Raw genomic sequence first — 17,746 nt, forward strand, 5'->3', positions numbered from 1 at the left:
GAAGACAACGGCAGCACTGGCGAAGCAGTCCGGGCGCTATTGGGTCGTGGTCGCAGTGAGAAATGAAGCCTCTCGGCGGTCGATTTGCGAGAAATCCACGCTCAATCGACAGTTCTTGCGAGCTGCAGAGACGACCTGCTTAAGGTTCAGATGCAGCACTCAACGCCGCGCACGCCCTGCAGACGAGACTCAATGCCCGGAGGCTTCGTCCCTCCAACAGCAGTGCCAAAACCTTCATCCATGAGGTTTCGGCATGGCCGCTTGTCAAGATGGGATACTCGCCAGAACAACTGAGATGCAGTAGACACTCGTATGCTCATACTCATTAGTCGCAGCCCGAATCTTGAACACTTGAATCTATCTGGTGAACAACCAGTGTTGCTCCAAGAAAGTCTGTCGCGCGCCGAAGCGCCCTGGCCCGCTTTGGGCGCTCTTCGAGTCCATTCCATCGAACAGGTCACCGTTTGCTTTCCCGCGAGGCTTGGCACTGACACAGAGTCCCTTCTATTCTCGAGCTCTCGAACGGCATCTCACAGAAACAACAACACTCGCATTTCACAGAATTCGTTCTCAACACTTGGGACACAAGATGTTCGGACCAGGTATGTCTGCACATTTCATTCATCCCTTCACAACTGTCTTTCTCGAGCGGCGGCGGCGGCGGCGGCGCGGCGGAAGCGACCTCTCATGGAAGTCGCCTTGTAAGGGCATATTGGTCGGTGTATGTCTCGAGTGAAGTCTGACGCGGACAAGTTCATTGGATGGACGAAGAGGCGATCGCCGAAAGTGCGATGCGAGCTCAACTTGCTGGCATGAGCAACCCTCTTTACCCAATTGCGCGCACACCACAGACGCAATTTCCCTTTGTGTTCGAGCGCCCAGCTCCGCCTCAACATCTCATCGGGCCAGGTCACTGGACGTTCCCCACGCCCGAGGCCCACCTCGCGGCTGTCCGCTTCGGCAACGCAAATGGTTTCGGCACTGCTGGGCTATCTCAGCTCAGCGCCAACCACACCTGGCACATGCGTGAGATTTACAATGGTCCGCTCGAACCGGGGAGCAACCGCCTTGTGCAAGATCCAACAGCGGGCATCGGACTTGCCAGGGAGCCCGCTACTCAACCAGTCCCTCGCGCTGAACCCAACGTCGAGAGCACGACGCCGAAGCGGGCTGCCACATCCAACATCGATAGCACGAAGCCGAAGCGATTCGTCAAATCCAACATCAAGAGCACGACGCGCCAACTCATTGTCAAACTTCCGATCAAGAGCTGGAAGCCGAAGCGGGCTACCAAGTTCGACATCAAGAGCACGAAGTCGAAGCGTGCGGGTCAACTCAACACCAACAGCAAGCACGTGAAGCGAGCTCGCGTCTTGAGCAAGCTTAAGGCTTCCTACTCTCAACCCAGCCCTGTCCGCGCCCGAACGAAGCGTCCCTCCCGACTTCGCCAAGTGCATGGCCCGGACGACGTGGACACTGACTCCGATGCCGATGCTCACAGTCACGCTGACTCCGCGCACGAGTCAGAGGAGGCGGTCATCACCGGCAGTGTCGGTACTGCCGATGATCCATCTGCGGACAGCTCGTCCGAGACCACGCACCCATCTCCTCGCTCTCAAACACCCGGCCCAGACAACCCGGAGGCTGATCTCGGCGCCGGCGTCGACCCTCGTAGTGGTCTCGCACATGAGCCAACCAACAACGACCTCATGGATCAGAGCATCGTCGCCCATGACCTCGAAGGCAGGGAAATCAAGAAGAAATACCACACTCAGAAGTTCGAGAACATATGGAACAAGGTCACTAGCAAGATCACGCTCGACCGTGCACCTGCCGTGGTTGGCGTGCCAGAGCCCCACAAGCTCTGGTACTATGATGGCTTACGCTGGGTTATCTGGCCGCGCGGTCAAGAGAGAGCCTGGGACGATGAGAAGTGGATCGACAGCCTGAACAAGTACCGCGACCAGTCCGCTCGCCGCGATGGCTGGATGAAGAAGCGTGATGCGCCAATCTTCCAGTACACGACCGAGCATCTCGACTGGGTCTGGGAGTTTGTGAAGGAAGCTGAGGGCAAGATGCCTAAGCAGTCTCCTCGACGCATTGCTGAGCTCTTCAACGAGAAGTTTGGCTTGGTTGGTCTGGAGTCTGCGAGAAGTGACGAGCGCATGAGGAGGCTGATGTGGAAGATGTGCGAGGATTACAAGGAGAACGGCGGAGAGAGCAGGAAGCTGAGGGCGTATGAGGATGGTCCACACAAGAAGAGCAAGGCCAAGGGTAAGGGCAAGGGTAAAGGCAAAAAGAAGACTACCACCGAGGTCGAGATGGAGGATGTCGACACGGCGGATGAGCAAGAGCAGTCCACGCTGGAAGACGATGCTGTCGCCGGGCTGATGGGATTGGGACGTGGTGGCGGCGACGCGGATGATGTGTCGGAGTAGATGCTTTGCTGTTGCTGTTGGCTTGAGAAAGGTGCTTGAAGATGCTATGCTGTTGCTGTTGGCTTGGCAAAGGTGCTTGGAGACGCTGTCGCCGGACTGACGAGACGAAAAAGCATTGGTGGCAACGAAGGTCATGATGTGTACGAGTTGACGAAAGCGTTGGTGCTGTGCGAATGCTGCTGCTCTTAGCTTGGAAAAGGGCGCTCGATGATTGGCTACCTTTACGACTGTTTTGTTCGTATAAGTTGATCTGCGTTTGAGTTGCTGCTGTAGACTCCGTAGAGAAAAGTCAATAATTGCATTTGATCGAGACTACTTTTGAGACCATAACAGATGTGCGAAGATGACTGAACTTTTTGCAGGACTTCCGTACTACGGAGGTACGTGTTGTGTTCCATTCCATGATTACATACGGATAAGTCAGCTGCCAAGACATGCGAAGTCGGACGAAAACGACAGATCTCGGATACGATGATATACGATCGGTACGAATAGATATGCATAGACGATCTACTGTGATCCAAGTTGGCCGTTCGCTCATGCATTCACAAATCCCGATCGTTCCTGGAGGATTCTAGTTCATACCCACGCACTCTGCTAACAAATGGAGTATTGAAAGTTCTACGAGATGAGGTGAAGTCAGCCGGAGACCTCGTCCGTAAGCATCCCGGCGCGCTTGTACCTGGCCGAAGTGATGTCAGATTGGTGAAGAGGTTGTCGGAACCGGGGGTTTGATGCGGCCGAGTCCTTCGTAATGCAAGATTTCTGACAGGGATGGGGAGGAAACGGCGTTCACAGATTCGGTACATAATAAGCAACAACGTACGAGGTTTTTGGACCTCGTGAGTTTTGCAGAGTCTTCATACTGATCCGATCCTACTGATCCGAATCATTACCGCTTGTCGTGTGGTCAAGAACGAGTCGCGGCCAAGGAGTGTCAAGGGAAAGTCAATTGATGAGCAGGACCCTGAAAGTCTCATCAATAAATCGTTTGGCGCGCTGCTCAGCTACGACCAACAGAGGAAGGCAGACCGGCAATCCTCCCACCACACCACATCCTTCCGCCCTTCACCGCACTCGCTTGTTTTACCCCTCGTACCACTTTTTCTCCTGAAGAGTATCTGTACTCTCACGCCGCTCGCTTTGTACAACTCGACCGACAGCCAGCCATAGGGTGCGCCGGCAGCAAACGAGAACTAGACCGAGAAGTGGCAATTGACTGCACCTCACGCGAGCAGTTGTCATTGCCCGCCATGGCAGATGTCACAGTCACGCCGGGGGCGAGCGTGCCTCAGCACAAGACGGCCGTCATTGGCACAGCAACTTCAGCAAATCCTTCGCGTTCAGCATCAGTCGGATCGGGAGGTTCATTCAAGTCAGTTGCGTCCGGGACAACGCCTGCTAGTAGTGCTGCTGCCACGTTTGCCGGCGAACAGGAGGAGGAGTGGAAGATGCCTACAGATGGGCCATTGAAGACCCCGATCCCTCGACCAGCCGCTTCGACCAAACCTACACCACTTCCGAAACTCACTGCCGAGCAGGAGACCAAGTACGCCGCTGTACTTGCACAGGTCTCCCAATGGACCACGATCCCAACCTCCAACGCCAAGGGTGCGCCCTCAGCGCCTCTGGAAGATCGAGAACGCATGTTCTTGACGCGAGAGTGCCTTCTGAGATACCTGCGTGCAACAAAATGGGTCACAGCAGACGCATTGAAGAGATTGCAAGGCACATTGAGCTGGCGAAGAGAATACGGAGCGGACACTTTCACACACGACTACATCAGTCCTGAGAATGAAACGGGAAAGCAAATACAACTTGGCTTTGACAAGGAGCAGCGTCCGTGTCTCTACCTGAACCCAGGCAGGCAGAACACGAAGATGTCGGATCGTCAAATCCACCATCTATGTTATATGCTCGACCGGACACTTGAGATGATGCCAGCTGGGCAGGAAAGCAACTGCCTCATCATCAACTTCAAAAACGCCAAGAGCGGCGCGATCCCCACTATGGGTCAGGCAAGAGCTGTCCTGGACATTCTACAGAATCACAACCCGGAGCGCCTGGGACGAGCGCTCATTACTGACACACCCTGGTATGTCAATGCCTTCTTCAAGGTCATCTCGCCCTTCATCGATCCTGTGACCCGAGAGAAGATGAAGTTCAACGAGGACATGTCGAACTACATACCCAAGGAGCAGCTCTGGAACGAATTCGGTGGAGACGTCCCTTTCGACTACGACCACTCCATTTACTGGCCTGCATTCGAAGCGGAGTTCACCAAGAAGCGTGATGCCTACAAGAAGCGATGGGAGCTTGGTGGGAAGAGAATTGGTGAATTCGAGGATTACCTACGAGGCGGCAATCATCCTTCCCTGAAGCACACTTTGGAAGCGAAAGAAAACGAGAAGCCGGCTGCTGCTGCTCAAGCGAGCTCTGCTGAGGCGGATACTGCGGCTGCTGGTGTTGCGAAATTGTCTGTCTAAGCTTGTTCACGAACCTGGAGAATCCTGTGCGATGGGAAGAGCACCTATGAAATGCATTTGTATGGGCGTATTTGCGAGCATCGTGTTGTGCTTGGCTGGGTTGTGAATTGAACATAGATGCAGAAGAGCATACAATTGGGCAAGCAGAGAACCAGGCTCGGTATGTTTGAGAACATTGTACAGGCCGCGCAGTGCGAGCGAGCGAGCATGAATCCTAGAACATTTGTATCATTCTCCTATGTGGGAGCAGATTCTTTGATTAGTGGTGAGTGAAATGCTGTTGGTTGTGAGAAGGCTGATTCAGATATTCTAGACACGGTGGCGCTGACTTCGAGGGTACGTCTCCTAGCGCAATTCGGTCCTTCGAGTCGGGCTCTGAGATAGACCCCATGATATCAAGAGTCTGAGAAGGATCCGTAGTGTTCCACAGGCAACACGCACGCCACTATTGCCTGCAAGAGACGTTCAGCACAGGAAGAGGGACAAGTTGGTCCATGGCCTCAGGCAAGATCGGGCTTGGCATTCACCTATAGATCCACTCCTTTTTCTATGGTTTCTTCCCTAATGAGCACACACCTTGAATCTCATGGACTGGACCTCCGAGGCAGGATATAGGGTTGCGCTTCTACAGCTACTGTCTCAATCCATCTGGAAAGACGGGCGTCGATCAGGTCTTGACCTCTCATTTGGCGAAGATTCGCATCGACTTCTCCATCAGGCAACCAGGCGCTAATTCGGGCGCCAGTCGCGGCTTCCTGGACTTCACCGATCAAGTTCTCTTCGTCTATCGTCCTCCAGTACATGGAAGATCCTAGCCGAAACTCTCGTGCAGCACAAAGGGCTTATCACGTGGAACTCCGTGTTCACTTACATCTGCGACATTCACTCAGCAAACGTGACTGAGTCGTCGCAACACATCTACAAATACATGCATCTCGCAAAGCGGCGCGACCAAGACACTTTCGTGAACCTTGCCTCAACTTCCTGCACACCGACTGCTCACCTTTCTACCAGCGAACAGCTGCCGCCAGTGTCCTGCACGCGAACATACCGACTACAATGTCGTCCTCTCAACAGAAGACGACCAGCGTAGATGACGCACCTCCTGCACTCCTCGCGTTGCCGGCCGAAATGAAACTGCAAGTTCTATCCCACCTGCCAGGCAGACAGATTCAAGCTTGTCGCCGAGTTTGTCGGGAGTTCACAGAGCTCATCAACTCGAGGGAAAATCAGAAAGCGATCATCGATCCCATTCGCGCTCGTGCAGCTAAACGTCGCTGGCCTCTTCTTAATGTAATTACCTCGCCCTACAAGAAGAGCTTGTTCACCTCCCTCTTCACGTGGATATCGTGCCGCGGCATTTGGCCAGACATCGAACGCAATCGATGGATCATCCGATCTGCTGCAAGGCAATGGTCAATACGCATCTCAGACGAGATCAAGGCGATGCTGCACACGATGTTCCGCACCAATACTGCGTACCCTGTCGTCTTGCGGTGCGCAGATCGACTGCTGGAGATTATCGCGGAGGCGTTGGTGCAGGCTTACATCGATGTTCACTTTCCGGACCTTTTTGTTGGTACCGAGAACACTGCGACACGGATGTGTGATGTGAGTACCAAGCGAAAGTTCTTCAGTGTAATCGACAGTCGCATCCAGCAAGTCGATATACAATATCTGGCTACCCATCTCGGCTTGCCCCTAAGCAGAGCCCAGCTGGGCAGATGGTACGACCGTATTATCGCGCGACGAGCGCCGGTCGCCTACAAAAACAGCACTGCCCTTCTGAACATTCCCCGCGGACCTTCACCACAGCTGACTGTTCCGCAACTCCTCCTGACAGGGTTCAGTTACTGGTATCAAGAACATGACTTCGCAACTTCTATCGGAGACCCTCGCCCAGTTGCAGTTGAGACCCACGGGCGATGTACGGCGAAAGACTTGAGAGAATTTCTCGGCTGCCGTATACCGGTCGTTGAACCATACGCGGCATGGTATGTACGGTGGCAGTGGGCTTACGATCTAGTCTGCGAAGCGATCGGTGGAAAGGCTCTGACGGAAATTCAGAAGGCTGCGCTGCTTGAGGAGCTTCATGTCTTTTGAGGACGAAGCTGAGGAGTGGAAAGGCTACATGGGACGGGAATCAGTGCTAGCTACAGAGCTTGCGGTGCTTGTTCCTTGTTAACTCGTCTCAGGATTCCTGAACATCTGAAGCGTAACCGCTGATCGCACTGCAGTATAATACCATATCGTGGTACTGGTGGCATCGCTTTGGCACGATCAGGCTTTTCTTTTGGTCTACGAGAGAAGGCACCACGAGCCGGGGTCATTGGCTCATTGTTCTTCGCAAAGACCCGAAAAGCCGATTGGACAGGACTTGTCAACAACGGCTTTGTATTCCTGAAAATGGTATTGTTCAAGTCTCACCAAGTGCCCTGTGTTCAGTCGCGAAGATAAATATTCCACGTAATGATACGATCGCGCGTGTCCACCTCGATTCAGATACTACAAATTGCCAGTTTCCAAAACCTGTCTCCACAAGCTCACTCGATACAGACCTTCTGCCTACCGAAAGCTCGAACGAGCCTGAGAGGAAGAGCTGCTGGACAGCTACACGAACGGCTGAAATCAAAATGTCGACCAATCCGAACACCACCACCCGTGCCGCGAGCACACCATCAGCCACAATTCTCGACCTCCCGGCCGAAGTGAAGTTGATGGTTTTATCCCACCTTCCAGCAAACCAGGTACAAGAGTGCCGTCGAGTCTGCAGCGACTTCAAGGAGCTAATCGATTCGCATGACAACCAGACGGCAATTCGAAAACCTATACTTGACCGCGGCGCAACAGAACAGGAGTCTTTCGTTGACTTCTTTCTTGTAACCGATTGCGAGGAGAGTCTACTCTCGTACCTATTCCATTGGATCGCCAGGAGAGGAATCTGGCGGAGCAGAGAACGAAATGCTCACATTGCTCATTCAGCTGCGAAGCAGTGGGCACTACACGTTTCGTCCACGTTCCGGAACACATTCGCTGCTGACCCTATGCACTTTGGAGCGCAAATGGTCTATAACTTCCTTGGACGTATCGCATATGCTCTGAGTCAAGCGTACATCGACACTCACTTTCCGGATTTCTTTGAAGCGGAGGATACTGATGGCCTCGAGACCCATGACATGTGCGATGTGAGTACCCTGGAAAAATTCTATGAGGTCATTGATGGCAGTCTTTACCAGGCTGACCTCAATCACCTGATCAATGAGCTTGATTTACCGCTGAGTAGAGCTCAACTAGGGCAATGGTACGGAGAAATCGTCGCGAAGCAAGAACCCCGCGTCTCCTCCTCCTCCTCCCTCTCCGATCACGACGACGACACCACCACCCCACCCCTCATCTCCATCCCCCTCGGCCCCTCCCCACTTCTAGCCATCCCACCCTACGTCCTCACAGATTTCGAATACTGGTACCAACTCAACGAAGAGGATCTCGAATTCGACAACAGCGACACTTACTCCGACTGCGCCTCTGACGTCTTTCCGCGAGAGACTCATCGAATCCCAGGCCGATGTACGGCAAAGCAATTGAGCAGAGTCTTGGGAGGATGGCCTTGTGAGGAGCTTTACCCGCATTGGACGTGGTGTGTGAAATCGAAATGGGCGGATGAGTTGATTGGGAAGGCGCTTGGTGGGGAGGAGTTGACGGAGATGCAGAGGGCGGCGGTGATTGAGGAGTTGTATGTTTTTTGAGGAACTAGATGGGTTGGTTTGATTGGGCTGAGGATATGGGGAGGTCGTAGAGGAAAAATTTGTGTTATGCGGTCATTAGGTTGAGAAAGGGTAAGAAATGTAATTGTTGTTGATCTTTTATTTTATCCCTATAGGAATCTTAGGAAGTGTTTCTCTACGCCTGCCGAACGGGCGCAAGAATGTCGACTGCGGCTAATGGTTTAAATCCTTCGAGAGAGACCTTCCGATCTTGCTTCCGGCGTTCCTTCGAGAATCGTTCAGGAGCTAATGCTTAGAGCTTCCCTCTTCCGCCTAGTGCGAGCCTCATGCTTGATGACTTATACGTTTACGTGGACGTATTGATGGTTTGGTGGAGGAATTAGAGGCTGCTCGGAACACATTTTCTTTCTAGTAGTATTGATCTGTGGGCGAATTACTTGACACGAGAGCTACTGTGGGCCATCGATCTTGTGTTTCTTGGACCTTCTTACTAGCGTCAAAGAGACACATTACTAGGCCACTACCTGATGAAAAGCATTGATTATGCTTGTTCAAACGTCTGAGCCCTTACATTTAGTACGCGACACAGCGTTCTCTTTTGCTTCATGCACTGAGATCCCCGTCATTCTTTCTAGAACACGCACAGATCTTCCAGCACAGCGACCTTCTGACATGGCGCTAGGACTCGTCCCTTTTTTGCGCTCAGAAGAAGGTCGAACGCCCATTTGGAGCGCACACAATATGCTCCATCCATTCCCAGATCTGGAATGTTCTCGCCTAGAACCTCTCCCAATTCCTTGTACTCGAAGATAAATTCCCTTGGCACCCTGTAGTTCTGACTGTTGATGATTTGGAGCCGAGTGAGGACGAAGTCCGGAATCTGAAGGCATGGATCACCGAGTCGTGGTACGTGGAGAAGCCCGTGGTTACCAGTCTTATCCTTAGCCGATGGTGGGTACGAGGGAATGCGAGGCTCCTTGCGGTCCTTGATGTCGATGTACCACTGACGGAATTCCTCGCGGTCAAGAGGCAGTCCATAATATTCGGCTTCGTCTATCAAGCTGGTGTCGTGCTCAGTGTTGTCAAAGATCGCGAGGAATTTCTCGGGGGTACTGACATCTTGGAACTGGTAGTCCTCACCATTATGTCTACCGGTGAAGAGTTCCGGACAATGGGTGTCGATGTATGCTTGCACAATGCCCTCTACGACACCGTCCAACTTCTCAAATAGTGCGAAAGGATAGTCCGCGTCGGCCTCGAGGTCGAGATAGCTTACTAATGCTCTGATCGTGGGCGACCAATTTGCACACCACTGACGAGTCGCCTGGATCAAGAAGTAGCGCGTGTGAGCAGGATAACACCAAATTCCCCTCCTTGACAGATGGAAGAACAAGAATCTCAGCAGGCTTGGCTCTTCGACAGAGCCAACGAAGTAGTGAGCGTCTTCAAGACCATCATATCGTCCTCGTACGGCCTTGAGGAGCGAGTTCTGTTGGACATCGACCACGTTACGGAAGTCCTTTGACACACCACGGCAACGCTGGATGTCTTTAGCTGGAAGTGAAGAGAGGATTTCGAGCCTTAGCTCTGCTGGTAGGGTTTGGATCGTTGTCGTCGCATTTGGCGACGGAATAGCAGCGTGCTGCTCACTGCTGTGGCCAGACTTACCGCACGTCTGGCAGACTTGACCTTTCATCTGCTGCTTAATTCTGTCGGCGCGTAGCATTGATTCGATGTTTGCAATGTATTTCATTTCGATTGTTGAGGTCTCTTGCAATGCTGATCTTTTGAGGGCTTTTCGAAAGGAACTATGTCGATTGTGTGCTGAGTTTATCTTGAAGGGAGATGTGATTTTCTGGTTTCGGGGTCGGCAACTGCCGTTGACAAATCTTATACTGGACATTGATACGAGTAGCACCATTGGCATGAAAAATATAACCATAATGTGATGCTCACACGTCAGAGGATAATGGCATAGTGGAGCAGGTGTATGACAAAGGAGTTAAAGGTGTATAAAGAAGCAGTGTAAGCATAAAGATAGAGGCATGATTGGTTGAAGTAGCTCAGGAAAAAGAAGACGCGGGGATGGACGCTGCCTGCATCCATGCAATGGAAAGCGTGGAACACAGACAGGACTCGCGCAGAGTGGTAGTAGCAGTGTGTCATCCGATGCTCAAATGCTTGCATGCTTTCTACCAGATTGCTGTTATAGCACGTCGATCATCCTGAACATCGGCAGCAAGTGTGCCAAATGCTGGATAGGATGATTGATGGGTTCACAGTCAGCAACCGGTGCTAACCTGTCTCAACATGAAGCAATTTAATGGGACATATCATGATGCTTTCTGTGTACGCTCACAACAAGCCTTACATCGCTTTTTCAAAACACGTAGAGCTCCTCTAGTATGGCAGCCCGCTCCCAAGCTGTCAAGGTTTTCCCTTTTTTGGCCTTGAAGAGAGTCATGGCGGCCCACGTGCTTCGAATACAATAGGCTCCTCCCAAATCAAGTTCTGGAACAGTCACTCCGAGTATATCGCTCAGTTCGGTGCTCTTCAGCCAACCATAGCGAATACAAGTGAATCCGTCCAAGTCCCACTCGAGAACTTCAGGACATTGTGGCCAATGGCGGACGGTAGTAATGACGAGCTTCGGGATTTCGAGGCATGCGTCACCAGACTGTGGGATGTGGAGGAGACCGTTGCGGCCAATGCTTTTGCTTGCTGACGGAGGTTGAGAAGGGACCTTCGGCTCTTTGCGAGCCTTGATGTCGAGGTACCACTGACGGATCTGTTCACGACTCAGTGACGTTAGACCCCATTGTTCGGCCTCAGCTCTCCAATCGTGGCAAGCCTCTGTGCTGTCCACGATTGCAAGAAATCGGTCGATCGTGGTAACATCGCACATTATCGGTGTCCAACCGTCGGGGGTTGTGGTGAGATACGGCAAGTTAGTGTCGATGTAAGCCTGAACCAACGCCGCCCCGACAGAATTGAGCCACGCGAAGAGATGCAGAGGCGCATCGTAGTGCATGCCATTCATGGTTACGTGCTCACCGTGGACCAGAGGCCGAATTGCGGGGGAGGCGCTCGCTGCAAAGAAAGCAACGGCAATCTCTATGTTTCGCAACGTGTGTTCGGTAGATCTCCAGACTCCACGCCTAGCCAGGTAAGTGAAGAGAAATTTGAGAAAGCTGGGTTCTTCGGGAGTGCCGGTGAGATATTCAGCGTCCGCCAAGCCATCATACCGTTCTTGAACAGTGCGCAAGAGTGCTGCATCGTTCGTTGGAGTATCTATCAGCTCACGAAACCCTTTTGAAACAGCTCGGCAGCCTTGGATTTCTCTCGCGGGCAAGTTCGCAAGGACATTGAGCATCAACTCAGGTGGCAGTGTCTGAATCGTTGTTATTGCGTTCGGGTTTGGAATTGCGGCGTGGTTGTCTTCTATATGTCCCGCCTGGCCGCAAGTCTGGCAGATACTGGGTTGGCCACCTGGGTTCTTAGAGAATGGAAGTACGTCCCAGATGTTCCGGGGTACGAAGTCCATGGTAAGAACTGTGGTTTTAGGGGAGATTCAGTGTGGTTCAGCTGTCCAGCAGCTTTTATGGCGAATGGTTTGTGGTGCGAGACGCGTAGTTGTAGGTACTGTCGAGAGTCGTCTGCTGCTAAAGGTTTGGGTTAGCAAGAGATGTACACATGCAAGGCGAATGGTTGAGGCTTTTGTATATGCCAACTTTACATTGTGATAGTATCACGGACTCGAGCAAAGATTTTGACACAATATCGTAGTGTTGGTTGATCGAACTGCCCTCGATACTCCATTGTAAGAGGGCAACGCAAGCACAAAGAAATCGTCTAAACACAAAGGGATTGTTGCGTTACAGGTTCGGCAGCACCAATACACGTTGATGGCACGACGAGCATGACAGAGAAGCCCAAACGGGCCAACTGGCAGGATATCGTTTACACCAATCAAGGAAAGAAAGTCTTACACGCAGTGGCAGAAAATGGCTGCACTCGAGGTCTGACTTTATCCATTTCTCAATTCAAAGGTTGACCTGAATTAGTAGAGGACTCATAAGAACTTGATCTTACTCGTGGATCTAGACAAAGGGATGATCACCGAAAGCTGGATTCGAGACTGAATTGTCCTGTGCACGTGGCTTTCATTTTGAAGGTTTCGTCGTGGTCCTTCACTAGCGACAAAGTCATTCACTCTGCGCAAGGCCCGCTCAAACACATAGGGTATCTCCCTCACACTTCTCAATCTCACAGTCAGACACCCTTCTCCGCCTTAGATCAGACCTCAACGTCGACTTTCACCGTCACACACACGTGCTTGCTTGATTCGCGAGCTCTAAATCACAATTCAAGCATGGCGAGCCAAAACACTACCCACCCCACTCCGGTTAGCTTCCTCGATCTCCCGCTAGAGATGAAAACCCAAGTGCTATCAAATCTTACAGCCAGGGAAGTGCAGGCTGCGCGCGGAATTTGTACTGAGATCAGAGATGTCATCGATGCAACGGGCAGTCGAGTCTTGATCCACAATCCCATGCGTGCTCGAGCTGAGGCGAAGATCGACGAGGAACTGCGAGCACTGATGGGGTATCCATGCCCGTTGAGCCTACGAGATTATGTCTTCTCCTTCCAGAAGAGACGTGGCATTTGGAAGCACCCTTTGAAAACCGGCTTCCCCGTCAAAGTTGCCAGTATTCAGTGGGCCAAATTGAAGATGGGTGAGGCTGAGACGGCAGTCGACCAGCAGACATTCGACAGGATCGTCAATTCGCTGTTCTTGATTGCGTGTCTATTCGCTCATGCGCACGACGAAACGTACTACCCTGAGTTGAAAGCGCTCAGAGCTAACTCCAACACAGGCTTTGCTGGGCTAAGAGCACTACTGATGCCCAACGTCAGCAACATCGACGAATTCTATTCCAGCATCGACAACTTGCCTTTCGGCTTCACGCTGAAGGACCTCGCCAAGTTCGGCTTGCCGCTCGATCGACAGGAGCTAGGGGCATCCTACACGGAAATCATTGAGAAGCGCGTCTTCGGTCCAACCACTGCGATTCCTTGCGCACCCTCCCCGCATCTTGCCATTCCTCGCTATGCGCTCACAAAGATGGTGGTTTTCGATGAGCGCCTAGGCGACATCATCACAGGAAATCCATTGCCGTTCATTGAACCTGGAATTTGCACGGTGACGCAAATCGGAGCGATTCTCAACGTCAACAGCATTCCCGAGCCCGGAAATGTCTTTGGGTTCTGTCTGAGAACGCGCAAGGCACATTCGTTGTTCGTTGCGGCGTTGTATGGACGCGTGCTGGCAGAGTGGCAGAAAGTGGCCATCCTTGAGGAGTTGTACCTTTTCTGAAGGGAGGCAAGATTGGTCTCGGCCGTGTTCCGGTGTTACTAATGTCAGGGCGTGTCTCTTCGCAGGACTGCTTGAGCTTTTGTGCTGGTGTTCGTCGAAACTAGAGTGATTGAGTTGTGGACATGGCGTGGAGTTCGGAAGTGTGGATGAGGTCCAGGTGCTTGACCACCTACGCATGTACTCCCATTACTCTGATTGCTGCATGCCAATTTGAGATCAGCTGTGTGTTGTAGGCAACTCAAATCCGGGACTTCTTGTGGTCTCCGTTTCTCGACCTCGATGGTTGTATGTAGCTAGTGCATAGATAGTCGTCGCCTTACGTATGTGGTGCACAGACAGACCCGCGAAATCCAAATCTGGTTCCCTTCAGATCATACCCGAATGTTGAAGTCTCTCCTGCTCCAATCTCTTTCTCAGACTTTAGCAACCTCCACGGACTCAGCTTGAATAAATCGTGGATTGAGCCTCGCGCAGTGATGCATCGGGGCAACGATGGCGAATATCAGGACTCCAAGTCACAACCTCGGAGATTGGTTTGTATGATCAAACGCTCCCCATCCAGATCCAATCATCGAGGAACAACTTCGGACAGCATCCATCCACGCAAACCGCTTGCAAAGTAACCCTCACGCAATCTGGCCCTCGATACCCATCTGGGCCGGTAACGCCATCCGAGGTCCAGAAGCGCAGAAATTCGTCTTTGGCAGGACAGTGGTAAAACGTATCCGCATGCTTCGTCCTTCCGCCAGACCGAATCACAGTATGCGCACAGCTCATCTGTTTGGTTCGTACACTGAACGTGCACGAGACCTCATCATTCGGCAGGCGCTCATGGTATCCTCGCATTTCTTTGTCAAAGGAAAAGAACTGTCGGTCGAAAGGATCACCAGAGTATCCATCAGTTGTGCTGAAAGCGGCGTCGTAGTTCTCGTTGACCCATCGATCACCATTGGGGAAGCGCGATAGCATTGCTCCCGCAAAACCGACATCCTCGGCGATGCTCAGGTTCATCCTTGGGTTTCCAGATGTGAGATCAGTGGCTGGTATCTGGTAGAGGTAGCGTCCTACCACGTCGATGACTCCATCTCCGGATGGCGATTGACTGGCGACTTTGATAGCCCATTTTGGAGCCCCGGAGCAGCTCGCTGACCTGTCCGGAAAGCCTCCGTCCTTGCCGTCGCCACACGAAGACACTGCGGTGAAGGTGGGACTGGGTATTACGCAGAACTGGTTGCCATCCGTATAGAGACCATCCGCGACGTTCAGAAAGCTGCGAATACCTTCCTGGCAGAATTGAAGATCTTTCAGGCCAGGCTCGAGTGGATTGTAGCAGCTCAGCGTGCCAGCATCGGCGATAGTGCAGGCCATTTCGGTCATGAAAGATGCTCGGGCCCAAGCAGGTTCGACGAAGCGGACCTTTCCCTCGTAGCCAACGCTGGCCAAGACTCGACCGTCGCTGGTGAGTAGTCGTGTGCCATCAAGAGTATACCTGGAAGCCCGGGTGCGTGCTATGACATACTCAGACTCGGCATATCTGTCAGTATCAGAGTCGGCAGCGGTAGACAAATAGCCACCAGCGGCCTCGATGAGGAAACCAGTGCATTGTGGAGCGGGACCCGATGTTGACGAAGCTGATGCCGAGGTTGTAGAAGACGTGGACAGGGGTCCGCCACCATTATTGTTGACACTACATGCGTCAACGCTGGTCAAGGCAATGCTTGTGCAACTTTCTGGGAGCAAGCCCTTCCCGATCCGCAGGTAGTTGTCGGTACCCTCACAGAGCTGGAAATCAAGGACGTCAGGCCCATCATTATTTGTACAAGTGAGCTGGTTGGTATCGAGATCGAAAGAGCAAGGGTATCGCGGATCCTTACAGGTGAGGATACCGTCATTCAAGAAGCAGGACCACGGGGGCCTGATCAAAGCCTGGAGCTCTATTAATCGGTGTCTGTGAACAACGCTGTCCTCAGGATAGACAAAGCCAAGTTTGGCCCAGGCAGCAGTGCTGTCGCGAAGAATTCTCCCGTCCAGTATGTACCTTGTGGCATCGGCAATGGATGTGACAGTTTGGATGTAGATCCCGTTACCTGAGATATAGAAGGGTGTACCATTTCTCATGCCCTGGAGATAGAAACTGCCCGCGCAAGTCGTAGGGAACGCCAACGATGTGGACCAGGGAGCAAAGAATTGGTCGACGGTGGTTGAGGTACTCGTGGTTATCGAAGAGGTCGTCGTCGAAGAGGAGGAAGAAACCGATGTGATCCCGCCAGTCGTGGTCGTGGACTGCTCCGTGCTAGCAGTAGTAGTGGGTGCTGTAGTGCTGCTTGTGCTTGCAGTGCTGCTTGTGCTAGCAGTAGTAGTGGGTGCTGTAGTGCTGCTTGTGCTTGCAGTGCTGCTTGTGCTTGCCGCGCTGCTTGTGCTTGCGGTGCTAGTCGTGCTTGTTGTGCTCGTCCTCGTCGTGCTTGTTTTGCTCGTCACGCTGGTTGAGCTTGTCCTGCTCGTCGTGCTTGTTGCGCTTCTGGAGCTGCTTGTACTGCTTGTCACCAACAAGGATGTAGACATCGTCGAGCTTGTTGCCAGGCGTATTGTAGAGCTTGTCACAGTTGACGGCTGTGTGGTAGTAGTTTGACTCGTGGAAGACCGTACAGTAGTCGTAACTGTCCTCGTTGAGGACGTCGTGCCCCTAGTAGTAGTCACTGATCTGGTCGTCGTCGACGTTGAAACATTGGGAATTTGCGTGATCCCTCGCAGCTCCAGAGAGTTGAAGCCAGCAATCTGACCAATACCTAGCAGTCCAGTAGAGTCCACCACAAAACCAGTGAGATTATCGCAGCTACAGCTGAGTACGTTTGCCTCGCTGAGACTACACACGCAAGGAATGTGTCCATTCGATGGCATAGCGATCTGCTCCGGGGTAGAGAACAAGACAATTGACCCCAGCTCAATCTGTCGTCTCCGGCCTGACGGATTGTTGCGTTGTACATTCGCGACTCTGCCAGTTACTTTGTCAATCAGTCGACCGCCGGAGGTGGTCGACAAAACAGACGCCGCATTGTTCTCGCTAAATTTGAGTTGATCTCCCGACAACGCAGCGCTCGCGCCATTGAGAGCATTCCCGACTCCGAACGCTTGGAGTGTGAACGACTTGAGTGTTGGGTCAGCAGCCGGCGAAGTCGTTGTGGTTGTAGTACTCCTAGAAGTACTTGACGTAGCTGTAGTCGTCGATGTTGTAGGTCTACTCGTTGTTGTTGTCGTTCGACTTGAAGTAGTCGTCGTTGTAGTTGCACCTCTACTAGAGCCCGTTGTAGAAACTGCCCCTCTTCTCGAAGTCGTCGTTGTGGTCTTGCTCGTCGTTCGCGCCGTCGTTTTCGTGGTGGTCGTTGGAGGGGACGGATTGCGGCATGTCCTGTCGTAGAATGCATAGGGTGACCTGGAGTCGCGTCGTACAAAGCTAGAACATGTCGCCGAATAGAGGCGGCACTGATTCTCGCCGTACCCGTAGGCTTGACACTTGGACGATTTTCTGCAGTTGGCAACGCATTGAGAGAAGCTGCACCGACTCTGGCTCAGAAACTTTCGAGTCCTGCCGTCAGTACCTCGTAGGCCGCATGTGCTTGGAGCTCGTTCGGTAATTTCATTGATCGATGCTGTAGTCGCAGGTGCCACCGCGACTGACAGGACAACAGCCAACAGAGTGATTAAACGCATTGCTGATGTTGA

At 52.5% G+C, this 17,746-nt stretch overlaps 9 protein-coding genes across 9 annotated transcripts; 5 read left to right on the plus strand and 4 right to left on the minus strand.

Annotated features, from left to right (window-relative positions):
- Positions 1-589: 589 nt before the first annotated feature.
- Positions 590-2,438, plus strand: RHO25_004049 (uncharacterized protein; the record flags this gene model as incomplete). Its single annotated transcript, XM_023594983.2, has 2 exons — positions 590-602; positions 754-2,438. The coding sequence occupies 2 exons, from the start codon at positions 590-592 to the stop codon at positions 2,436-2,438; spliced, it is 1,698 nt and encodes a 565-aa protein (XP_023456702.2).
- Positions 2,439-3,691: 1,253 nt separating this feature from the next.
- RHO25_004050 (uncharacterized protein) lies at positions 3,692-4,924 on the plus strand (the record flags this gene model as incomplete). The annotated part of the gene is made up of 1 exon (XM_023594984.1): positions 3,692-4,924. One exon carries the CDS (start codon positions 3,692-3,694, stop codon positions 4,922-4,924), a length of 1,233 nt encoding a protein of 410 aa, XP_023457472.1.
- A 1,059-nt stretch (positions 4,925-5,983) lies between these two features.
- RHO25_004051 (uncharacterized protein) lies at positions 5,984-7,027 on the plus strand (the record flags this gene model as incomplete). Its single annotated transcript, XM_023594985.1, has 1 exon — positions 5,984-7,027. The coding sequence occupies one exon, from the start codon at positions 5,984-5,986 to the stop codon at positions 7,025-7,027; it is 1,044 nt and encodes a 347-aa protein (XP_023457471.1).
- A 530-nt stretch (positions 7,028-7,557) lies between these two features.
- On the plus strand, positions 7,558-8,670 carry RHO25_004052 (uncharacterized protein; the record flags this gene model as incomplete). The annotated part of the gene is made up of 1 exon (XM_023594986.2): positions 7,558-8,670. The coding sequence occupies one exon, from the start codon at positions 7,558-7,560 to the stop codon at positions 8,668-8,670; it is 1,113 nt and encodes a 370-aa protein (XP_023457925.2).
- A 610-nt stretch (positions 8,671-9,280) lies between these two features.
- On the minus strand, positions 9,281-10,402 carry RHO25_004053 (uncharacterized protein; the record flags this gene model as incomplete). The annotated part of the gene is made up of 1 exon (XM_023594987.2): positions 9,281-10,402. The coding sequence occupies one exon, from the start codon at positions 10,400-10,402 to the stop codon at positions 9,281-9,283; it is 1,122 nt and encodes a 373-aa protein (XP_023457469.2).
- Positions 10,403-11,029: 627 nt separating this feature from the next.
- Positions 11,030-12,193, minus strand: RHO25_004054 (uncharacterized protein; the record flags this gene model as incomplete). The annotated part of the gene is made up of 1 exon (XM_023594988.1): positions 11,030-12,193. One exon carries the CDS (start codon positions 12,191-12,193, stop codon positions 11,030-11,032), a length of 1,164 nt encoding a protein of 387 aa, XP_023457468.1.
- Positions 12,194-13,021: 828 nt separating this feature from the next.
- Positions 13,022-14,026, plus strand: RHO25_004055 (uncharacterized protein; the record flags this gene model as incomplete). The annotated part of the gene is made up of 1 exon (XM_023594989.1): positions 13,022-14,026. The coding sequence occupies one exon, from the start codon at positions 13,022-13,024 to the stop codon at positions 14,024-14,026; it is 1,005 nt and encodes a 334-aa protein (XP_023457467.1).
- A 543-nt stretch (positions 14,027-14,569) lies between these two features.
- On the minus strand, positions 14,570-16,144 carry RHO25_004056 (uncharacterized protein; the record flags this gene model as incomplete). Its single annotated transcript, XM_065602512.1, has 1 exon — positions 14,570-16,144. One exon carries the CDS (start codon positions 16,142-16,144, stop codon positions 14,570-14,572), a length of 1,575 nt encoding a protein of 524 aa, XP_065458584.1.
- Positions 16,145-16,454: 310 nt separating this feature from the next.
- On the minus strand, positions 16,455-16,924 carry RHO25_004057 (uncharacterized protein; the record flags this gene model as incomplete). Its single annotated transcript, XM_065602513.1, has 2 exons — positions 16,455-16,709; positions 16,898-16,924. The coding sequence occupies 2 exons, from the start codon at positions 16,922-16,924 to the stop codon at positions 16,455-16,457; spliced, it is 282 nt and encodes a 93-aa protein (XP_065458585.1).
- Positions 16,925-17,746: the final 822 nt, after the last annotated feature.

The sequence above is a fragment of the Cercospora beticola genome, chromosome 3, assembly GCF_033473495.1.
Source record: "Cercospora beticola chromosome 3, complete sequence".
Classification (NCBI taxonomy): Eukaryota; Fungi; Ascomycota; class Dothideomycetes; order Mycosphaerellales; family Mycosphaerellaceae; genus Cercospora; species Cercospora beticola.